The sequence below is a fragment of the Aspergillus aculeatinus genome (assembly GCF_003184765.1).
Source record: "Aspergillus aculeatinus CBS 121060 unplaced genomic scaffold BO66scaffold_42, whole genome shotgun sequence".
NCBI lineage: Eukaryota > Fungi > Ascomycota > Eurotiomycetes > Eurotiales > Aspergillaceae > Aspergillus > Aspergillus aculeatinus.
In genome coordinates this window covers 76,513-93,127 of record NW_020291511.1, presented here as the reverse complement: position 1 = coordinate 93,127, position 16,615 = coordinate 76,513, and the positions used below count along the sequence as shown (strand labels likewise).

Sequence of the window (16,615 nt, the reverse complement as noted above, 5' to 3'; positions counted from 1 at the left end):
CCCCCCACTCTCTCGAACTCTCCCTCCTTCCTCTGCTTCTCTCCTCCCCTCCATTCCTTCACCATCAGTTTAATTTCCTCCGAGATACACACTCTTCCATATACTCTTTTCCGTCGAATTGTCTGTGGCGAGTCACAACCACACGTCTGGGTTTTGTTCTCATCCTTCCTCAAATCCCCCCTCCTCTTCCCCCCCCCTGCTGTTCCTCCGCACTTCCTCCACTGCCTTCCGCCTGGAGCTCCGCCACAATCGTCACAGAGTCAATCGCCCTCCCCTGCCACCTCTATTATCCTATCCATTACCGGTCTTCGAATTCTACTGCGCCCTCACCTGGTTACCTCCAGATAGCATTATATCGCCTACCGCGATTGGCTGCCTATGAACTATACTCTCCCCCAGATTTTGTGTCGGATCGGTTGTCATGGAGGGAAACGGTCAGAAGAAGGACGGCACGGATAATGCCCACATTGTATGTCCCAGATACAGAGTTTCCCGCGGGGACCCAAGCTAAACTCTACAAATCTCAATAGAGACCCGTATCCTCTCTGCTTTCGCATTTCGAGAACTTGTCGCATCGCCGAGCTCCGTCCGCCGCAACGAATGGTACACGCGACACCCCTTCCTTCCTAAGGACACTTGAACCGGGCGACGATGTCCGCTCGTCTTCGCGAGCCTCCCTCGATCTGTCTCGGTCACATACGCCATGGGATTCCACACCCGAGTTGAACAGAAGTCACGGGTCTTTGCACGGCAATGGCATCCCCCCGCGACCCGGACGCACCCCCGGGGTCTCCCCTGGGCGGCGGCAGGATAGGCCGATGTCTCTGAGCCTGCGTTCGTCGCCGCAGCTCCCTCCAACCCTGACAGTTGACTCTCCCCGATCTCCTCCACGGGGATTCGGATCGCTGGGTGAGCATGAAGATCATGTACAGCTCCCCCGCAGTCCTCTCAACGCGTCCAGGGAGTCGTTGCCTACAATCCCGCAGGGAGGCCGTCCGACAACCCCGGTCACGTCGCGCTTTCCTACAGAACCAAAGGTAGGGAGCCTCTCTCCGGGGCCTACGGGCTCCATGACCAGTGGCCGCGACAGCCCGCAGGACCACCATGGGAAGAGCGCATCCCTGCCACCTCCGGTGAACCGGGTGGACAAGCCCAAGATTCCCGTCAAACCGGCTGCATTGTCCCATCACGATGGTGGCGGTGGCTCACTCACGACTCCGCAGCCTGAGCGTGCGCCCGTGGACGATCGCATCTCGCCATTCAGCACCCCACCAAGTAGCCCTGAGAAAGACTCCCCGAAGCGGAATCCGCCTACTTCGAGCGGCATACAGCTTGCGCGCTCCCCCTCTCGCCGGTCACCCTCGCAGCCGCCAGCAGAACCCCCGCGTTATCGCTTTGAAGAACGAACCTCTACACCCCAGCCTTCTCTGTTCCGCGAGCCTTCATTCACACAACGGCACTCGGTTCCGGAACCTCCGCGCGAGACTAGACCATTGTCAGTGCAGATTCCTCCAAGACCGTCGCTTCCAGCAGAACCTCTGTCAGCCGTGCCACTTTCTGCGAACCGGATACCGATGCATGACGGTCTCTCAGAACGTCCGGGACTGCCTCCACGGCAGCCGTCGATTGCGCGAAGAGGTGGTCCGTCACCCTCACGATTGTCCATTCAACGAGAAAGTTCGGTGCATTCAATCCCACCGCCGACGCCACAACGGGAATCGCGGTACTTGGACAGCCCGGCATTCTCCATGCCGCCTCCGACGCCTAACCGGGAATCGCGGCAATTGCGTCGGGACGAACTCCCCACTCCAACAACGGTCCAACGTCATCCGTCGATCGCTCGAGAGAACAGACCGGGGCCACCTCCGGCTGTCCCGGAAAGACCAGTGGTGGAGCGCCCTGGTGCAGACCGGCCTGTGGTGGAGCGGCAGTCAGTGCGTGTCCATAGTGAGGATGAACAGAACCTGGACAGCGTTCCCGTTGCGCGTAATGACTATCCGGACGCTTCGACTGCCAACAGACGCCCGCCACTTCTCAAGTCCGGCCCAATGGAAATCAACACACGGTATGACACACGACTCATGGATGTGTGTGGAAAGCACGTGTGCACCACCGGGTATATCACACGAGTGTGGGATCTCACAACGGGCGAGCAACTCATGAGTCTCAGTCATGGGGAAACGGTCAAAAGCTTGTCGCTGGCCTTCAAGCCCGGTGTTGGATTGGAAGATGAAGGCCAGCGCGTATGGCTGGGTACAAATTCCGGTGAGTTACATGAGGTGGACATTGCAACCGGGTCTATCGTAGCATCGCGCTCGTACCCTTCAAGAAAAGAAGTCGTCAAGATTCTTCGTCACAAGAAAGAGATGTGGACTCTTGATGATGAGGGCCGGCTATTGGTTTGGCCACCGGATGAGAACGGCACTCCCAACCTTCAATACAGCTACCACAACCCTTACGATCGGGTTGCCCGCGGACATACTTTCTCCATGGTGGTGGGCGATAAGCTCTGGCTGGCTGCGGGTAAGGAGGTACATGTGTACCGGCCCAATGCGCGGGATGATATTTCGTTCAAAGTACTCAGCCGGCCGCTGGGCGCGCATCATACTGGCGATGTCACGTCTGGCGCATATACTACTCGAGACGGCGGCCTTGTCTATCTGGGTCATTCGGATGGCAAGGTGACAGTCTATTCTGCTAAAGACTACGCGTGTCTCGCCGTCGTGAACGTCAGTGTCTATAAGATCAACTGCTTGGGGATAGTAGGGGACTACCTGTGGGCAGCGTACAAAACTGGCATGATCTATGTCTACGATACGAGCACGAATCCCTGGACAGTTAAGAAGGACTGGCGTGCTCACGACAGCCCCGTGAGCGGGTTCTTGTTGGATTCGAGCAGTGTGTGGACGATGAACCGCCTCCAGGTGACTTCACTGGGTGACGATAATTGCATTCGTTTGTGGGATGGTATGTTGGAGGATGATTGGTTAGGTAAGTTGCGATTCGGGGGGTTGTTAACGGCCTTCATTGACCCGAGTATAGAAACCCGGATGCAAACCAGAGACGTCGAGTTTTGCAACTTTCGTGAGATCCATGCTGCAGTTATCACCTGGAATGCTGGTGCTTCGACACCTGGCAGTGTGCGGACGTCATCGTTCATCCAAGATGCCATTCACCCTGAGAATCCCCCGGAGATTATCGTCTTTGGTTTCCAGGAGCTAGTGGATCTGGAGAACAAGAAGATCACAGCTAGTATGTGCATTTCATCCTCGATTAGATTTCAACATGTTGTCTTGGCAGTACTGATTAAATTACAGAGAGCCTTCTTCTGGGCAGCAAGAAGAAAGACAGCGGGGACAAGGAACACATGAGTCGACAGTATCGGGTGTGGATGGAACATCTGACACGGTGCATCAACGATTGCATGCCACTGGAGGAATCGTATGTGCTGTTGCATAGTGCGAACATGATCGGACTCTTCACGTGTGTGTTCGTAAAACACAAGGAGCGGCAGAGAATCACGGATATCAGTGCGTCTGAGATCAAGCGGGGTATGGGAGGGTTGCATGGCAACAAGGTAAGCCATTTCTGGACCTGCATCTAGGAGTATGACTAACGATGTAGGGTGCTCTTCTTTTCCGATTTACGCTGGACGACAGCTCCATCTGCTTGGTGAATTGCCATTTGGCAGCCGGCCAGACGCAGACAGCCCACCGTAACAACGACATAGCGGCGATCCTCGAGGCAGAGTCGCTTCCCGCCGAGCCTAGCCTCGCTGCACGCGCAAACCGCTACGTGAGTGGTGGTGACGGATCGATGATCATGGACCATGAGATCTGCATTCTTAATGGTGATCTGAACTACCGCATTGACGCTATTCCACGTAATGTGATCATCGACGCGGTCCGCAGCAACAACCTCACGAAGCTGCTCGAGCGCGACCAGCTGCTGGCTTCGCGGCGCAAGAACCCTGGCTTCCGCCTCCGGTCCTTCAACGAGTCCCCCATTACCTTCGCCCCGACGTACAAGTACGACGTCGGCACAGACGAGTACGACTCGAGTGACAAGAAGCGTGCCCCAGCCTGGTGCGACCGGGTTCTGTACCGCGGCCTCGGCCGGGTTCGACAGCTCGAGTACCGTCGTCACGAGGTGCGGGCGTCCGACCATCGGCCCGTCAGCGCCGCTTTCAAATTCCGCATCAAGACCGTGTTGCCGGCTGAGCGGGAGGCCGTCTGGGAAGCCTGCCAGCAGGAGTTCTCCCGCGAGAAACGTCGACTGGCGTCCGAGGCCAGGTAGGATTTGTCCGTCCCGTATTTTGTGGTGTCATGACTAACGCATGCTTCAACAGTATCGAATATCTCATCACCGTCCTGGGCACCGAACCACAACAAGCTCGGTCTCTGATCATGGGTAACGGGAATTAGACCTAGGTTCCTTTGGGGTGTTATCTGAGTTCATCGGGGAGGTTTAACTTCAGATCCTGCCCTCCGCGACCCAGCGCAGCACTACAACAAGGCATAGCGTTACACCGCCGAAGTGTGTATATGACTAATGATTCACGATAGACATGTATTTATCATGATAGGAGAAAGAGGGGGTCTCTTAGATGGAGCTATGGTATGGTCGATGTGGAAGGGATACTTAATTAATATTGGGAGTGTCAGGGATGGTTGGGTGTTAGCCAAGGAGAGACACAGAGAACGGTGGATGGGGTGTATATACTATCACTATTTACTTATTGTTGATCTTTTTCTTCTTTTGTGAGGGCAGAGGAGTTGGTCCACACATAGACAAAGATGGGCTATGGAGTATTTAACTTGTCTATTCTATTGTCGACTGCATCGTTGACTAGAAGGTCAATCTCAGAGCCTGAGCGCTTCAGTCTTGAGTTCCTAAGTTGATAGCTCATGTGAGAGGAGCTTAGTCCAAGATACTCAGCTGCGAGAATTCTGTATACTCTCATTGAGTCTGATATCATCGCTGCTGCAATACATTACTTCATTTACAGTCAGTTCATCAAGCCTCCGACCTTCAACTGAGCAACTGGGCTCGCAGCATCTCAGGAGATCGGACTAGGTTGAGGACAGGCCTGAATCATGGAAGATATACCATGGGTAAAGAAAGCTAATTCAGCCACAGTGTAATTGACGATCAGACTCCGGAGGATATCAGAGTCGGAGAAACCCCCAGGACTTAGCATCTTAGTCTTCCGACAATAGCTCACAGCACCTGCTCCTGGAGGCAGCTCCCAGCAACAGCTCCCAGCACCAGCCAACAACTACAACAGCTTCAGCAACCGCCAACAACAACAATAACCACCCCCATGGCCAGCCAAGCACAGCAACACCAAGCCGACAACATCGTGTCCAGCGCAAACCGCATCATGGCGCTAGCCCAGCGACACGCAGTCACCGCGAAGGAGGGCGGGGATACCACCACCGCGCGGGCAGCCCTGAGCGCTGCGTGCGAGGAACTGGCCGTGTCCACCACGGCCCCGGAGGTGTGGCTGTCGCAGACCGCGGCGTCATCGCACACGGCCGCCGCGCTGGCGATCCTGCTGGAGACGGACATCATCACGCGGCTGTGCGAGACGGCCGAGCCGGTGCCTGCTCCGACCCTTCTCAGGGGCGTTGGCGACGACGCCACCCCTGCGCTGTTTCGTGAGTTGACGCCGGTCCTTGACCATTCCCCGCTAACAGGATCTCCAGGCTGCGCGCTGAGACAATGCGCCGCCAGCCGTCTCCTGGACGAGCCTGTCCCCGGCCATTTTCAGCGCAACCCGCGCACCGAGCTTCTGCATGATCCTTACATCCGAGGCTGGATTCATTACCTGTCAGTTTCCTCGTCGATGTTCGTGGTATACTAGCCCGGGAGTTTCTAATGTACCAGAATGGAACAGGGTGGACGATGGTCTGCGCTGCGCCTCGTGGTTATCGCGGTATGCCGCGCAGAACAACTACCACATCCCAGACGAGCGCCACCGAAGCGCCTTCGAGCTGGCCTTTGACGGTAAGCCTCGCCAACTCTCCACACCTTACAAGCCTTCATCAGCGACTGCCTTCAGAAATAACCAACCCTGCCATAAAACCCAGCAAACACCCCCTGCTACGACTACTACCACCAAGCCGACCCGCGGCGCGGCCAGCGCTTCGACACCGCAATGGAGGGCTACTTCCGCCTGAACGCGCCCACGCCCCTCGAAGAGATCATCGACCTCCGCGCCCTCTGCCCGGAAGATCCGCTGGTCGTCGACGTCGGCGGCGGCCGCGGCCATCACTCCCTGCGTCTGGCGCAGAGATACCCGCGCATGCGCTTCATCGTGCAGGACTACGCGGACGAAGCCCCGAGCAGCGCGTCCGGCATCGCTCCCGACCCCCGACTCCGTGAGCGGGTGAGCTGGACCAAGCATGATTTCTTCGGTGAGCAGCCCGTCCGTGGGGCGGGGGTGTATCTGCTCAGCCATATTCTGATGGATCATCCTGATCGGTGGAGTTTCCTGGTAATCTTCTTCTTGGAATATGGGATTGCGCTAAGGTACTGGGTTGGTACAGGGAGAGCCAGAAGATCCTGGCGCATCTGGCTGAGGCCATGGACGCCCGCTCCACCCTGCTGGTCGACGACTTCTTCGACCCCGGCGATGGGCGGTTCGGCTCGCCGCAGGGGAGTTGTCTGGCGTTGCATCTGATCGCGTGCCGGGGGACGGCGTTCCGGACGCTGGAGCAGTGGATGGCGCTGTTTGCGCGGGTGCCGGTCTTGAGCGTGGGGGAGTGTCGGGTGCTTGAGCATGGGCGGATGGTGATGAGGGTGTCCAGGGTGAAAGAAGTATAGTCTTGGGTGGATCGACTGAAACAAGGACGAGGAGTCGGTCATGTTGACTGGTGATTAATACTGCATATGCTCAAATACTGAGTATCTGAACGCCGGGAGGGAATGCAAGTCAAGGTCCAGCTAGAAACTATTCCGACTTCATGGTATCTTGCCTAAGGCCTGCGGATAGCTCTTGCATCGGCTCCACTGAGGGACTGGGAAGCACCGGGGCTATGAATGCTTGGAGTATATCAGCAGTTGTTTCACAGTGCTTTCCGTATACTCCCGTCTCCGACAAGAGCAAACCCCGGAAGTCAAGTCATGCCGTCATCGTCCCGGGAAAGCGGGCCTCCCCACTGCACCCCCGCATCAGCCCTATGACTTTTACATCAGCCCTACGAACATACCTCTCCGTACTCGTATAAAATAGTTGTAGCTTCTGACGTAGCCACGCGCAACCCCAATCCATCACTCCTCCTACACAAACCCAGTCCACCCATCCACCCAACCACCCCCAAAAATCCCTCATCCCCCATCCCACATCCCACACCAAATTCCCAACCACAGCCCCTCCCCTCTCACCTCTAACCACCCACACGAACAAAAATGACCACCAACCCCCTCGCCTACCGCACCGCCCAAGCCATCGGCTTCACCGGCGCCGCCTGGCTATCCGGTGCGTTTATTCCCATCCCAATCCCACCCCCGCCCTTCCATACCCCCAAACCCCAGCCCCAAACCCGATAAACCAACCCAACCCATCCTAAAGGACTAACGAATCCAACAAAGGCACCATCGCCTCCCAAAGCCTAATCACCATCCCCGCCCTGCTAGCGCGCGACCCGACCCCGGACCCGGACTCAACCCACCAGACCCCCGGGGCCTCCTCACCTAAAACCCTGAAGATCTGGGAACGAATCTCCACCGCCAGCACAGCCCAAACCGCGCCGGTCGCCGCGGGCACGGCAGCCGCGTTCATTTATCTCGCTTGGACGGTGGCGCGGGCCGTCGAGCCGCCGCAGCTGCTGCAGTTCCTCAGTAGCAGCAGTAGTAGTCGCTATGCCAGTCCGGGGCGGTGGTATGCGGCTGCGGCGGTGTTGACGGTGGGGGTGGTGCCGTACTCGGCGGTGGTGATGCGGGGGACGGATTGGCAGATTCTGCGGGTGGTGGAGGGGGAGGGGGAGGGGGGGGCGGAAAAGACCAGCGGGTTGCTGAAGCGGTGGGCGGTGCTGAATGCGGTGCGGAGTCTGTTGCCGCTTGTTGGCGGGTTGTGCGGGTTTGCCGCCGCTGTGATTTGACTGTACTGTACGATACTAGTTACTTGATGGTGTAGATGGTGTTGGGGTTGGGGTTGGGGTTGGGGTTGGTATTGGTGTTGGGGATAGTGCTTAATTTTGATTCATGGATTTCGGGCAAGATGCTCAATTCTGGATTGAGAGAATGAAAAGACAAAAGCTTCAACTCTTCTTCTACTTCTACATTAGGCAATCCCTCGCAGTAAAAAGAAAAACATCAGAGCAGTATCTTTCAAGGTTCCCACAAGCAGCTGCCCGCATCTAATACCGTTGCAAGGTAGAAGGTAGACAGCAAAATCAGCAAGGTAGACAGCAACAATCAGCAATAATCAGCAACAATCAGCAAATCGGCAAATCGGCAAATCAGCAAATGGGCAAATCAGCTACAAATCCAACATCAGCAAAAACCATCAAACACCCGAACTCCAACCAACCCTACTTCTTACCCACCCGCGCAGCCCGTCCAGCACCCCTCTCCCCACCAGCGTCCACCCGAAAGATCCTCCCAACCGACTCACCAAACCTCAACGCGGTGTGATCCTCCCCCCTCCTAAGCCTCCGCACCACGTGCGGACACGTCGAAAAGTGCCGTGGGAGATCCGGGACCCGGAACGCGCGATCCACCCCCTTGCTCCCCGGGGACGTCGTGTCCCAGGCATAGGAGTACTTCACCCGTTTTCTCAGGCGGCGCTTGATCTTGTCGCGGGATGTCTCCCAGTACTTGGTGCACCCGTAGCAATACACCCCCGGCTCGGCGACGCGGGCGTGCGGGTCCCAGCACGGAAACGCCACGGTCGACCGCAGCCAATATGTCCATTCCTGGAGTGCGGATCCGAACTCGCGACTACTACTGCCGAACCGGCGCAGCCAGTGCTGTCGAAACAGGAGTCCAGCTTGCGTCACGTCAATCAGCCGGTCGGAACTGTATTGGCCTTCGAGAAGATCAACACAAGAGAAGACCGGGAGATCCCACCGGTCTTCCGGCAAACCGTAACAGACAGACACATCATGGAGGGTGGCGACGCGGTATTGACTATGTCTCAGAACGCACTGCAAACACACCCGCGAGAGAGTGGGGATATAGAGAAGAGGGCCAAAGTCAGGGCCGGTTCGGCACCGCGGGTGGCAGAATTCGCGATACAGTTGGTGGAGAGGGAAATTATGGGTGCATCGGGCAATATCAAGGTTCATGAGGGTCTCCGCTGCATGCGTTCGGAGCATGCGGTATTCGTAGAGAGAGTCGACCTGCCGGTGCATCAGGGTGTTGACTAGCCGTAGGTTACCTAGGGTAATCATATCAAGGTGGAGGAAGATCATGTACACTATCTCCAGCGGTAGTGAGGGCCATAGCGGCCGGGAGGACGGCGGCTGCCAACAAGGTGGCTGGCAACGCGGTTGTTGCTTCGGACATTGGGTTCGATAGAGCCTTATGAGTTCCCTAAGACGAGCGCGTGACATAGATGAGTGGTGGTGAAGAAGATTCTTCCCCGGCCGCTCAAAACGGTACGCTAATCCGGAGGCCATAGTTTTGATCTGATTAGTTTCGGTTATTAGAAGCAGTTACATGTCGGCAGGGGGCAGCTCGTGGTTTTATCGTGATGACTGTTGTCATGATGTTGTAGTGAGATCATGCGACGGGGGTTCCGGGACCATTGGCCGATGCCATCCACTTCGTCCTCCTCTGGGTCCGACGCAGTGGCTGAAGCAGCCGTGGTCCTCCTGGTCTTCGAGAATCTGCACGGGGCTCGCAGCGGGAGTTGTGTGACTTTTACTCGTTAGGTTCTGTGCTCGTGATGTTGGAGTACAAATTTAGTCTCTTTGCATGGACGCCGGCCCTCGAGCAAGCACTTATCGAGGGTGAATCGAAGAATGCAAAGCAAATCTCCTTCCGAGAAGGAACGAGCAAGCGAATCACTCATTCCTCTTCGACTCCAAAATGGACCATTTATCACAAGCAGCGGCCACATCCCCCGCCGTCACCCCGTCCTTGTTCTCTCAAGTTGGATCCGGCCCCAGCTCCACCAGCAACGCGAAAAATTTCCCCTCGTCGTCGTACGGCACATCAATCGGGTCATCTTTGCCGCGCGCAACTACATGCAGTAAGGTAACCCCGTTGTCGTTCACCGCATGGATATCATGCTCCGCGAACATACGCCGCAAGTCAGACTCCTCCGGCGGAGACGTCGCATACTCATCCGTATGGTACACTCGCAGCTGGTTGACGTAGGCAAAGATGGGCGTGTTGCCTTGATTGTCGCGGGCTTCGCGACTGCAGCCCTTGTCAAGAAACAGCTGATACAGCGCCAAACACGCCGGGTACAGGTCTTCGTCCTTTTCATCAGAACCCGTGGAGATGGCGCGTTCTTCTATGTCCTTAGCGGTGCATTGTATCAGGACCGGGGCCATAAAGTGCGGGGCGGTTCTGCCGTCCGGGAAGGGCTCCGTTGCGTTTGCTCCCACCGCCACGAGGCGTTCCAGGTTCCATTTGAACCGCAGAGAAGGCATGGAATCCTCGTCCACTGAGCCATCGATGGACTCGGCGAGTGCTACATGCAGCGGGCTTAGTCCGTGTGTGTTATGCGCGACCGTCGAGGCTCCTCTGGCAAGAAGCTCCTCGACGACCTCGCGCAAATTGTTCAGCACGGCATAGTGCAGGGCCGTGGAGCCGGAATTGTCGGCGACGTGGATGTTCGCCCCAGCCCGGATGAGCGCGAGTGCGGTGTGTTCACGATCATCCTCATCGAGGCCTGCATTCTTGCTTTCCCCGCGCAGTCCGCAGGCTCGCAATAGCGGCGTCTGACCCTGGGCATCTCTTCTTTCGAGGTCGTGGCCTGCGGCAATGATGGGTGTCACGAGACCGTGCCGGGTACAGATCTCGTGCAGTGCAGATGTCCCTTTCTCTAGGGCCTGATGCGGATCCGCGCCATGAGCAAGCAGAACAGCCATGAGTTCTTCCCTCTTCCCCGATGCTTCTATGAGCGGGGTTTCAGTTCGCTCCCCCTGGTGTTCATCCTTCGATGTATACACGACATTGGGGTCGACACCCGCCTTCAGAAGCAGCTTTACCGCAGAGACACTCCCTGCTTGGATCGCGCAAGCTATTGCCGGTGGGACTCCAAGGGATGGGTCCACCCCGTGGTCTAGTAGTCTTTGAATGACCGATGGGTCCCGATTAGCGCGGAGAGCGGCGTGAAAGCCCGGTGTCGGCGCCTGCCTCCAGCAGTATGCTCAGCGCCTGGGGATGCCACCAAGACCTGCCGGCAGCAAGTTTGCGCATCGCACGGGAACAATCAATCTGGAATTTGGGCCCCATAGAGTGACCGTCTTGCTCGTCAGATTGACCCCGAGCAGCGCTTTGCGCCAGCAGCCTAATCATTTCGATGTTACAGAACGAGCGCTCAGCAGCTGAATCGAGAAGTGAGGGTAGGAGGCCGTGGAGACCCTTGACATATGGCAGCAGCGTCCTCATCATTGACAGGAGACCCCACCGTGCACAAAGATGAAGAGCATTCGTTCTGTCATCTTCGTCAATGACCACATTTGTGGAAAGCATCAGCTCCTTGACGAGTTTCACACTCCCGGTAGCAACAAATCGTTCCAGAAGTGTACTATTACTTGATGGTACGTCAAGCTTCTCCGGTATCTTCGCCATAGAATATCCACCTCCATAGGGTATAGCTCCCCCGATGGGGTCTAGGGGAGATAGTTCGGGATAACCATCAGCGGAATCATATATCCAAGACATTGATGGAGCCAGCTCTTCCACCATGTCCGACAGGCCCCGACTCAATGCAAGGTCTGATGTCGTTTCATCATCCGCATCAAGGTGCGCTGGGTCGGCTCCGGCGGCCAGCAAGACCTGCACAACCTCCCTGATCGAATAGTTACCATCCTCATCCTTGATAATGTATCCCAATTCCTGATGGGCCTTGGTCATGCCTTCCGACAACCTCATGCTCTCGCTCTTTTGCCAGCGATAGATTGCTTCGAATTCAGCCGAACCGTCCAATCATCGTTGCTCTCGTTCTTTTGCGAGCGACAAATGGCTTCGAATTCAGCCGCGGTATGCAGCGGAGTTCTACCTCGCCAATCGCAGATATCCGGACGTGAACCAGCATCAACTAGAAGCTTGACGGACTCATACCTATCCGATTTGGCAGCTTCATGTAAGGCTGTTCGACCACGAACAGTTTGACCATCTATTGGCAACGACTGGCTCCGGTAAGCATCGATCAGAAGTCCGAGAGCGGCGGATTGCCCTGCTTCTGCCGCATAATGCAGAGCTGTACGCCCTCGGTTAGACTTGGCCTCGAGATCTGCCCCGGTCAAGGAATTATGGATAATCTGAACGACACCGTCCTCGCAGAGTTCTAAAAGGGGGCCACAAGCGGTCCTTACGGCCATTTCGGCGTTTCGGTTTGCTCCAAGACCCCCGCGATCGGGTTAAAAAGTCGATCATCGTGGCAATTTCGAGCAGACGCAATGGCCGGGCTGACTGTGTGACCCACTCCAGGACCAACCGTTGAAACTCCGATGCAGTCTTTGAGCGAGCGGCATGGCCGCCAAAGCCGAGGAAAGGCACTACCACAGCTTGTTGAACAAAGCCGTCTCCCCATCAGGGGTCTCCTGCCTCAAGGTCTCGAGCGTGGACTGCAACAGAGGCGAGTGGTCGATCAGACCGTGGCAGAAGTCTTTCAAGAGGGAGTGGGGAGTTTGATTATCCTCGGTGCTCTCGCGAAAGAAGAAGAACAGAACCGGGGCGTCTCCCCGTTGCTGTAGCCTCCGAACCATGGTGGCGGCGACCACCGACTTTCCGCTTCCCGGGATGCCTCGGATCCAGAGGTCGCCGATCGCATCGGTCTCACTCCAGCGATGATACTGCTGGGTGTTGAGGATCCAATCCCCGGTGCTAGACACGTGGGAGTTGAGATGTTTGCGGTATTCACTGGCGGGGGATGTTGTGTCGGTTGGGGCCAGCCATGTTTTGATCTTCTGGACTACGCCTTCCACTGGTCCCGGCTTGTGTGGGAGGTGCCTGTTGTCGGTTAGTGATTTGCTGTACCTTGATGGAGGAATTGGCACGGAGATGAGGACCTGGGGGGGTGGCGACAACATAGTCGGATGCCTCATCGCCGGACTCTGTCATGGTGAGGTTGAGCAGAGGTTGAGCCGAGGTTGAGCGCGATTGGGCATTGATTAAGATTGAGAGTGGAATGAGAAGATATTGGGAGTGGGAGTGGCAGTGGCAGTGGCAGTTGGCAAGAGCGACTGAATCCCGTGACCAAACTGACTCAGAGGAGGGGAGCTGGCCAATGGAACTAATTATGTATGGGAGCCACTGGTACTAGGCACTGCTGTACCCTGTAGGGATGATCTGTTTCCATGATGGTACTGCATATGTATGTACTACTGTAAGTTAGTGGATCATGATTGATCCATCTTCCACTGCATCAAAGGGGAGACATTCCACGTGACAAGAGGAGAATGATTGGATCATTCAGTTATGCGGATCTTGCCCCGCCAGTGTCAGCCCGTAGTAAGTATGGATCTTGAATCATGAAATGCTCAACGCAACGATTGGGATAGAAGTTATATAGAGTGACTCCGTCTCTCATCTTCTAACCAAACTTCACAAAGCTTGGCCCTGGACCAAGACAGTGCAGTCAATCAGGATCGTACCCCGTAGTGGGGAACGAACGCCATCCAGGGTTCAATATCGATAGTCGGTGGGACCCGAGGGCTACCGTGGTAGAATCGTCCAAGTTATACCAGGTATATCAAGTCCCAATATTCTTGACAATAAATTTCTTAACAGAATAAACCACCTAGCAGTTCAGGAACAGCTAGAAAAGTCAAGGAATACAGCACATCGACTCAACAGTCTGAACAATGTTCAATTGAGTCAAATCAAGTTGATCTCCGCTTAATTTAGTCCCCGATGAAACCTACTGCATACCGAGTCTAAATAAAATCCCCCACTCAGCAATCCTATACCCTGCATGACAATCATCCTGGGAAAGAGAATATAGACAGCCTGTGAGTGAGGGACAAATCCTCAGTGATCAACTAGAATTAATATTCCAAGATTCAAATCAATCCCCCTCGCCCAACAGAGCAACTGGACTCCATCTCTTACTAGAACCCTAAGCAAGCAAGCAAATAACACCGATAAACCAAAGAACATACGAGCATAAAAAAAAGAAAAAAAAAAGTAAAAACACTACAACTCCAACAGCTGTATCAAAGATTCAAAAACTCCATCAGGAGCAATTTCCATTGAAAGTATCTCACCAAACCCAACCATCTCAGTTCTCCCTCTCACTATACGGCGGCGGCGGCGTCCTCGCCAACTCCCTCTCCCCCTCCCCATCTGGCACCGCACCCCCGAGCCCCCTAGCCGACTCACCCGTCAACTGCCTCGCGCGGCGCACCGAGCGTTCGAACGTGCCCGCCCCATTCAGCTGATCGTAGATCCAGCCCTGGGCGGTGGTCCGGGTGAAGGCGACGCCGAGGACACGGCCACAGAAGGTCGAGATGGACAGCCAGGAGCGGACGTCGGGGAGGTCGGTGGTGAGGATGGGGGTGGCCATGACCAGGCGGGCGAGGTGGATGTCGAAGGGCCGGGAGCTGGGGGTGGTCAGACGGGCGTTGTTGTAGAGCACGCGCAGGAGGAGGACCTTGTCGATGTCGTGGATGTCGACCGCGCCGAGGTCGGTGTCGCCGGGGGCGGGGCGGGGGAGGCCATGGAAGGTTGAATCGTGGTGGTCCATGGGAGTTTCCGGGGGTTCAGCTGTGGTTCAGCTGTTTGATTGGGATCTGTTTGTGATGGACAAGTCCGATCTCTCCAGCTGGAATGTACTGCACGTATCAACCGGTGATGTTGACCCCGGCCCTCGAATGCCAACCATCGAGGCGATTTATATACCAAATCTCAGCCGAATTCCCCCAAACGCAACAAAGACCGTCAACCAAAGTCAACCGGAAACCCCCAGCTCACCACAATCAACCCACCCCCACAAAGATAACCCCATACAAAGGATTCGATCTCGTAGTCGAAACCCTCCAGCCCTAACTACCTCCCACCGCGATGCTATAAAACCACCACCACCAGCTGGCAAACAATGACCCAACCCCAGACCAACCCACTGGACACCCCACCCCACCCCAAACCCTAACGCCGAAACACCGCAAGCATGCCCCCCCTAAAGCTCCTCGCGCACCCCAACCGCAGCCGAACCCACCCCCACCCCCACCGCAACCCCCCTGCCCTCCCCCCCTTCACCTACACCCCAGGAGACCCGATCACCCTCCCCTGGCTCCACCGCCTAACCGCCCACCTCGAACACAACGACATCCCCGTAGCGCTCCTAAACCGGGCGCTCTTCCGCACGCTCAACTGGACGGACGACCTCTTCATGGACCCGTGCATCGACCTCGACATCGCAGGCCACCAAATGGGCGGGGCGATCGCGGTCCTGCAAGCCGCGGGACTAGACGACACGCCACGCAGCGTGACCGACACCCTCGCGTGCATGCACCAGTGGCCCTCAGGGCCGAGCCGCTACTGGCCGGCGGACCGGGACGACCGCCTCGAGGACGCATGGTGGGCGCCGGCGCACGTCTTCTTCGTCGCGCGGGGCGCCTACGTGCGCGCTCGCGACCATCGGCTCTGGAGTCGGGGCCCGGAGCCCGACTCCCCGGACAGCGTGGAGCACCCGGGCCACGTGGTCATGGTGCGGCTGTTCGCGCACGAGCAGTATTTCTGGCACATGCCGTGTCCGCGCTTCCGGTGTGATCCGCGCGAGGATGGGGAGTGGGAGTGTTATACCATGGTGGGGGCGGAGGTGGATGGCCCAAACACCTGTACCCAAGACGGGAGGGGGGCGAGCAGCGGATTGCCGCGGATGGTGCGCGTGATGAAGCCGGCGCAGTACCTCGAGGGGATGCTGCTGCTGCACTGGCGCGACCGCAGCCGGGAGGACGACACCCGCGGCACCTCCTGGGAGCTGACCTTCGACCTGCTCTGCGATCTGGCCCGACGCGCCCGGCCCGCCTGCCTGCGCACCCGCGCCTTCCGGCCGGAGATGCGCCGCCTGCTGCAGGACGAGATCCTGGCCCCCGACTGCAAGACGGACCGCGAGTACGACTGGCTGTTCACCCGGCGCCGCATCAACCGCGCCCAGCTGATGTACCAGCAGATGAAGGGCACCCCCATGATGCCCCAGTCCCCGTTCCCCGTCCTGCCCAGCGGCTTGCCGGAGTCGCTGCACGCGACGTACACCGCCCTCATGAGTGGGATGGAGCTGTACGATCCCGATTTGCCGTGGGTCGATCGGCGCCCTGGCCTGTTTCGTCTCGATGAAGACGGGTACATAATTGAGGGCCTGGTTGCCGAGGATGATGAGGAGTCCGATTCTGACTCCGAGGAATCCCAGGACCCCAATAATAGGGGGTATGATGATGAAATCGAAGTGTATGACCCCAGCGAGCCAGAATCGTAGATTATCGTAGCA

At 56.9% G+C, this 16,615-nt stretch overlaps 9 protein-coding genes across 9 annotated transcripts; 4 read left to right on the top strand and 5 right to left on the bottom strand.

Annotated features, from left to right (window-relative positions):
- Positions 1 to 7: 7 nt before the first annotated feature.
- BO66DRAFT_430603 (putative inositol polyphosphate phosphatase) lies at positions 8 to 4,768 on the top strand. Its single transcript, XM_025650538.1, has 6 exons — positions 8 to 469; positions 531 to 2,991; positions 3,043 to 3,252; positions 3,318 to 3,577; positions 3,625 to 4,292; positions 4,349 to 4,768. The coding sequence occupies exons 1-6, from the start codon at positions 422 to 424 to the stop codon at positions 4,422 to 4,424; spliced, it is 3,723 nt and encodes a 1,240-aa protein (XP_025501208.1). The 5' UTR covers positions 8 to 421; the 3' UTR covers positions 4,425 to 4,768.
- Positions 4,769 to 5,323: 555 nt separating this feature from the next.
- Positions 5,324 to 7,004, top strand: BO66DRAFT_430602 (S-adenosyl-L-methionine-dependent methyltransferase; the record flags this gene model as incomplete). The annotated part of the gene is made up of 5 exons (XM_025650537.1): positions 5,324 to 5,660; positions 5,709 to 5,832; positions 5,900 to 6,009; positions 6,093 to 6,499; positions 6,552 to 7,004. The coding sequence occupies 5 exons, from the start codon at positions 5,324 to 5,326 to the stop codon at positions 6,582 to 6,584; spliced, it is 1,011 nt and encodes a 336-aa protein (XP_025501207.1). The 3' UTR covers positions 6,585 to 7,004.
- A 283-nt stretch (positions 7,005 to 7,287) lies between these two features.
- BO66DRAFT_430601 (DUF1772 domain-containing protein) lies at positions 7,288 to 8,105 on the top strand (the record flags this gene model as incomplete). The annotated part of the gene is made up of 2 exons (XM_025650536.1): positions 7,288 to 7,483; positions 7,597 to 8,105. Exons 1-2 carry the CDS (start codon positions 7,414 to 7,416, stop codon positions 8,103 to 8,105), a joined length of 579 nt encoding a protein of 192 aa, XP_025501206.1. The 5' UTR covers positions 7,288 to 7,413.
- Positions 8,106 to 8,262: 157 nt separating this feature from the next.
- BO66DRAFT_156250 (F-box protein) lies at positions 8,263 to 9,861 on the bottom strand. Its single transcript, XM_025642182.1, has one exon. It carries the CDS (start codon positions 9,624 to 9,626, stop codon positions 8,538 to 8,540), a length of 1,089 nt encoding a protein of 362 aa, XP_025501205.1. The 5' UTR covers positions 9,627 to 9,861; the 3' UTR covers positions 8,263 to 8,537.
- A 236-nt stretch (positions 9,862 to 10,097) lies between these two features.
- BO66DRAFT_393825 (uncharacterized protein) lies at positions 10,098 to 10,607 on the bottom strand (the record flags this gene model as incomplete). The annotated part of the gene is made up of 1 exon (XM_025647845.1): positions 10,098 to 10,607. One exon carries the CDS (start codon positions 10,605 to 10,607, stop codon positions 10,098 to 10,100), a length of 510 nt encoding a protein of 169 aa, XP_025501204.1.
- Positions 10,608 to 11,972: 1,365 nt separating this feature from the next.
- Positions 11,973 to 12,662, bottom strand: BO66DRAFT_393823 (ankyrin repeat domain-containing protein). Its single transcript, XM_025647844.1, has one exon. The coding sequence runs from the start codon at positions 12,504 to 12,506 to the stop codon at positions 12,054 to 12,056; it is 453 nt and encodes a 150-aa protein (XP_025501203.1). The 5' UTR covers positions 12,507 to 12,662; the 3' UTR covers positions 11,973 to 12,053.
- A 21-nt stretch (positions 12,663 to 12,683) lies between these two features.
- On the bottom strand, positions 12,684 to 13,248 carry BO66DRAFT_403834 (uncharacterized protein; the record flags this gene model as incomplete). The annotated part of the gene is made up of 2 exons (XM_025648892.1): positions 12,684 to 13,121; positions 13,165 to 13,248. 2 exons carry the CDS (start codon positions 13,246 to 13,248, stop codon positions 12,684 to 12,686), a joined length of 522 nt encoding a protein of 173 aa, XP_025501202.1.
- A 1,159-nt stretch (positions 13,249 to 14,407) lies between these two features.
- BO66DRAFT_441097 (uncharacterized protein) lies at positions 14,408 to 14,872 on the bottom strand (the record flags this gene model as incomplete). Its single annotated transcript, XM_025651313.1, has 1 exon — positions 14,408 to 14,872. The coding sequence occupies one exon, from the start codon at positions 14,870 to 14,872 to the stop codon at positions 14,408 to 14,410; it is 465 nt and encodes a 154-aa protein (XP_025501201.1).
- Positions 14,873 to 15,295: 423 nt separating this feature from the next.
- BO66DRAFT_441096 (uncharacterized protein) lies at positions 15,296 to 16,603 on the top strand (the record flags this gene model as incomplete). Its single annotated transcript, XM_025651312.1, has 1 exon — positions 15,296 to 16,603. One exon carries the CDS (start codon positions 15,296 to 15,298, stop codon positions 16,601 to 16,603), a length of 1,308 nt encoding a protein of 435 aa, XP_025501200.1.
- Between the last annotated feature and the right edge of the window lie 12 nt (positions 16,604 to 16,615).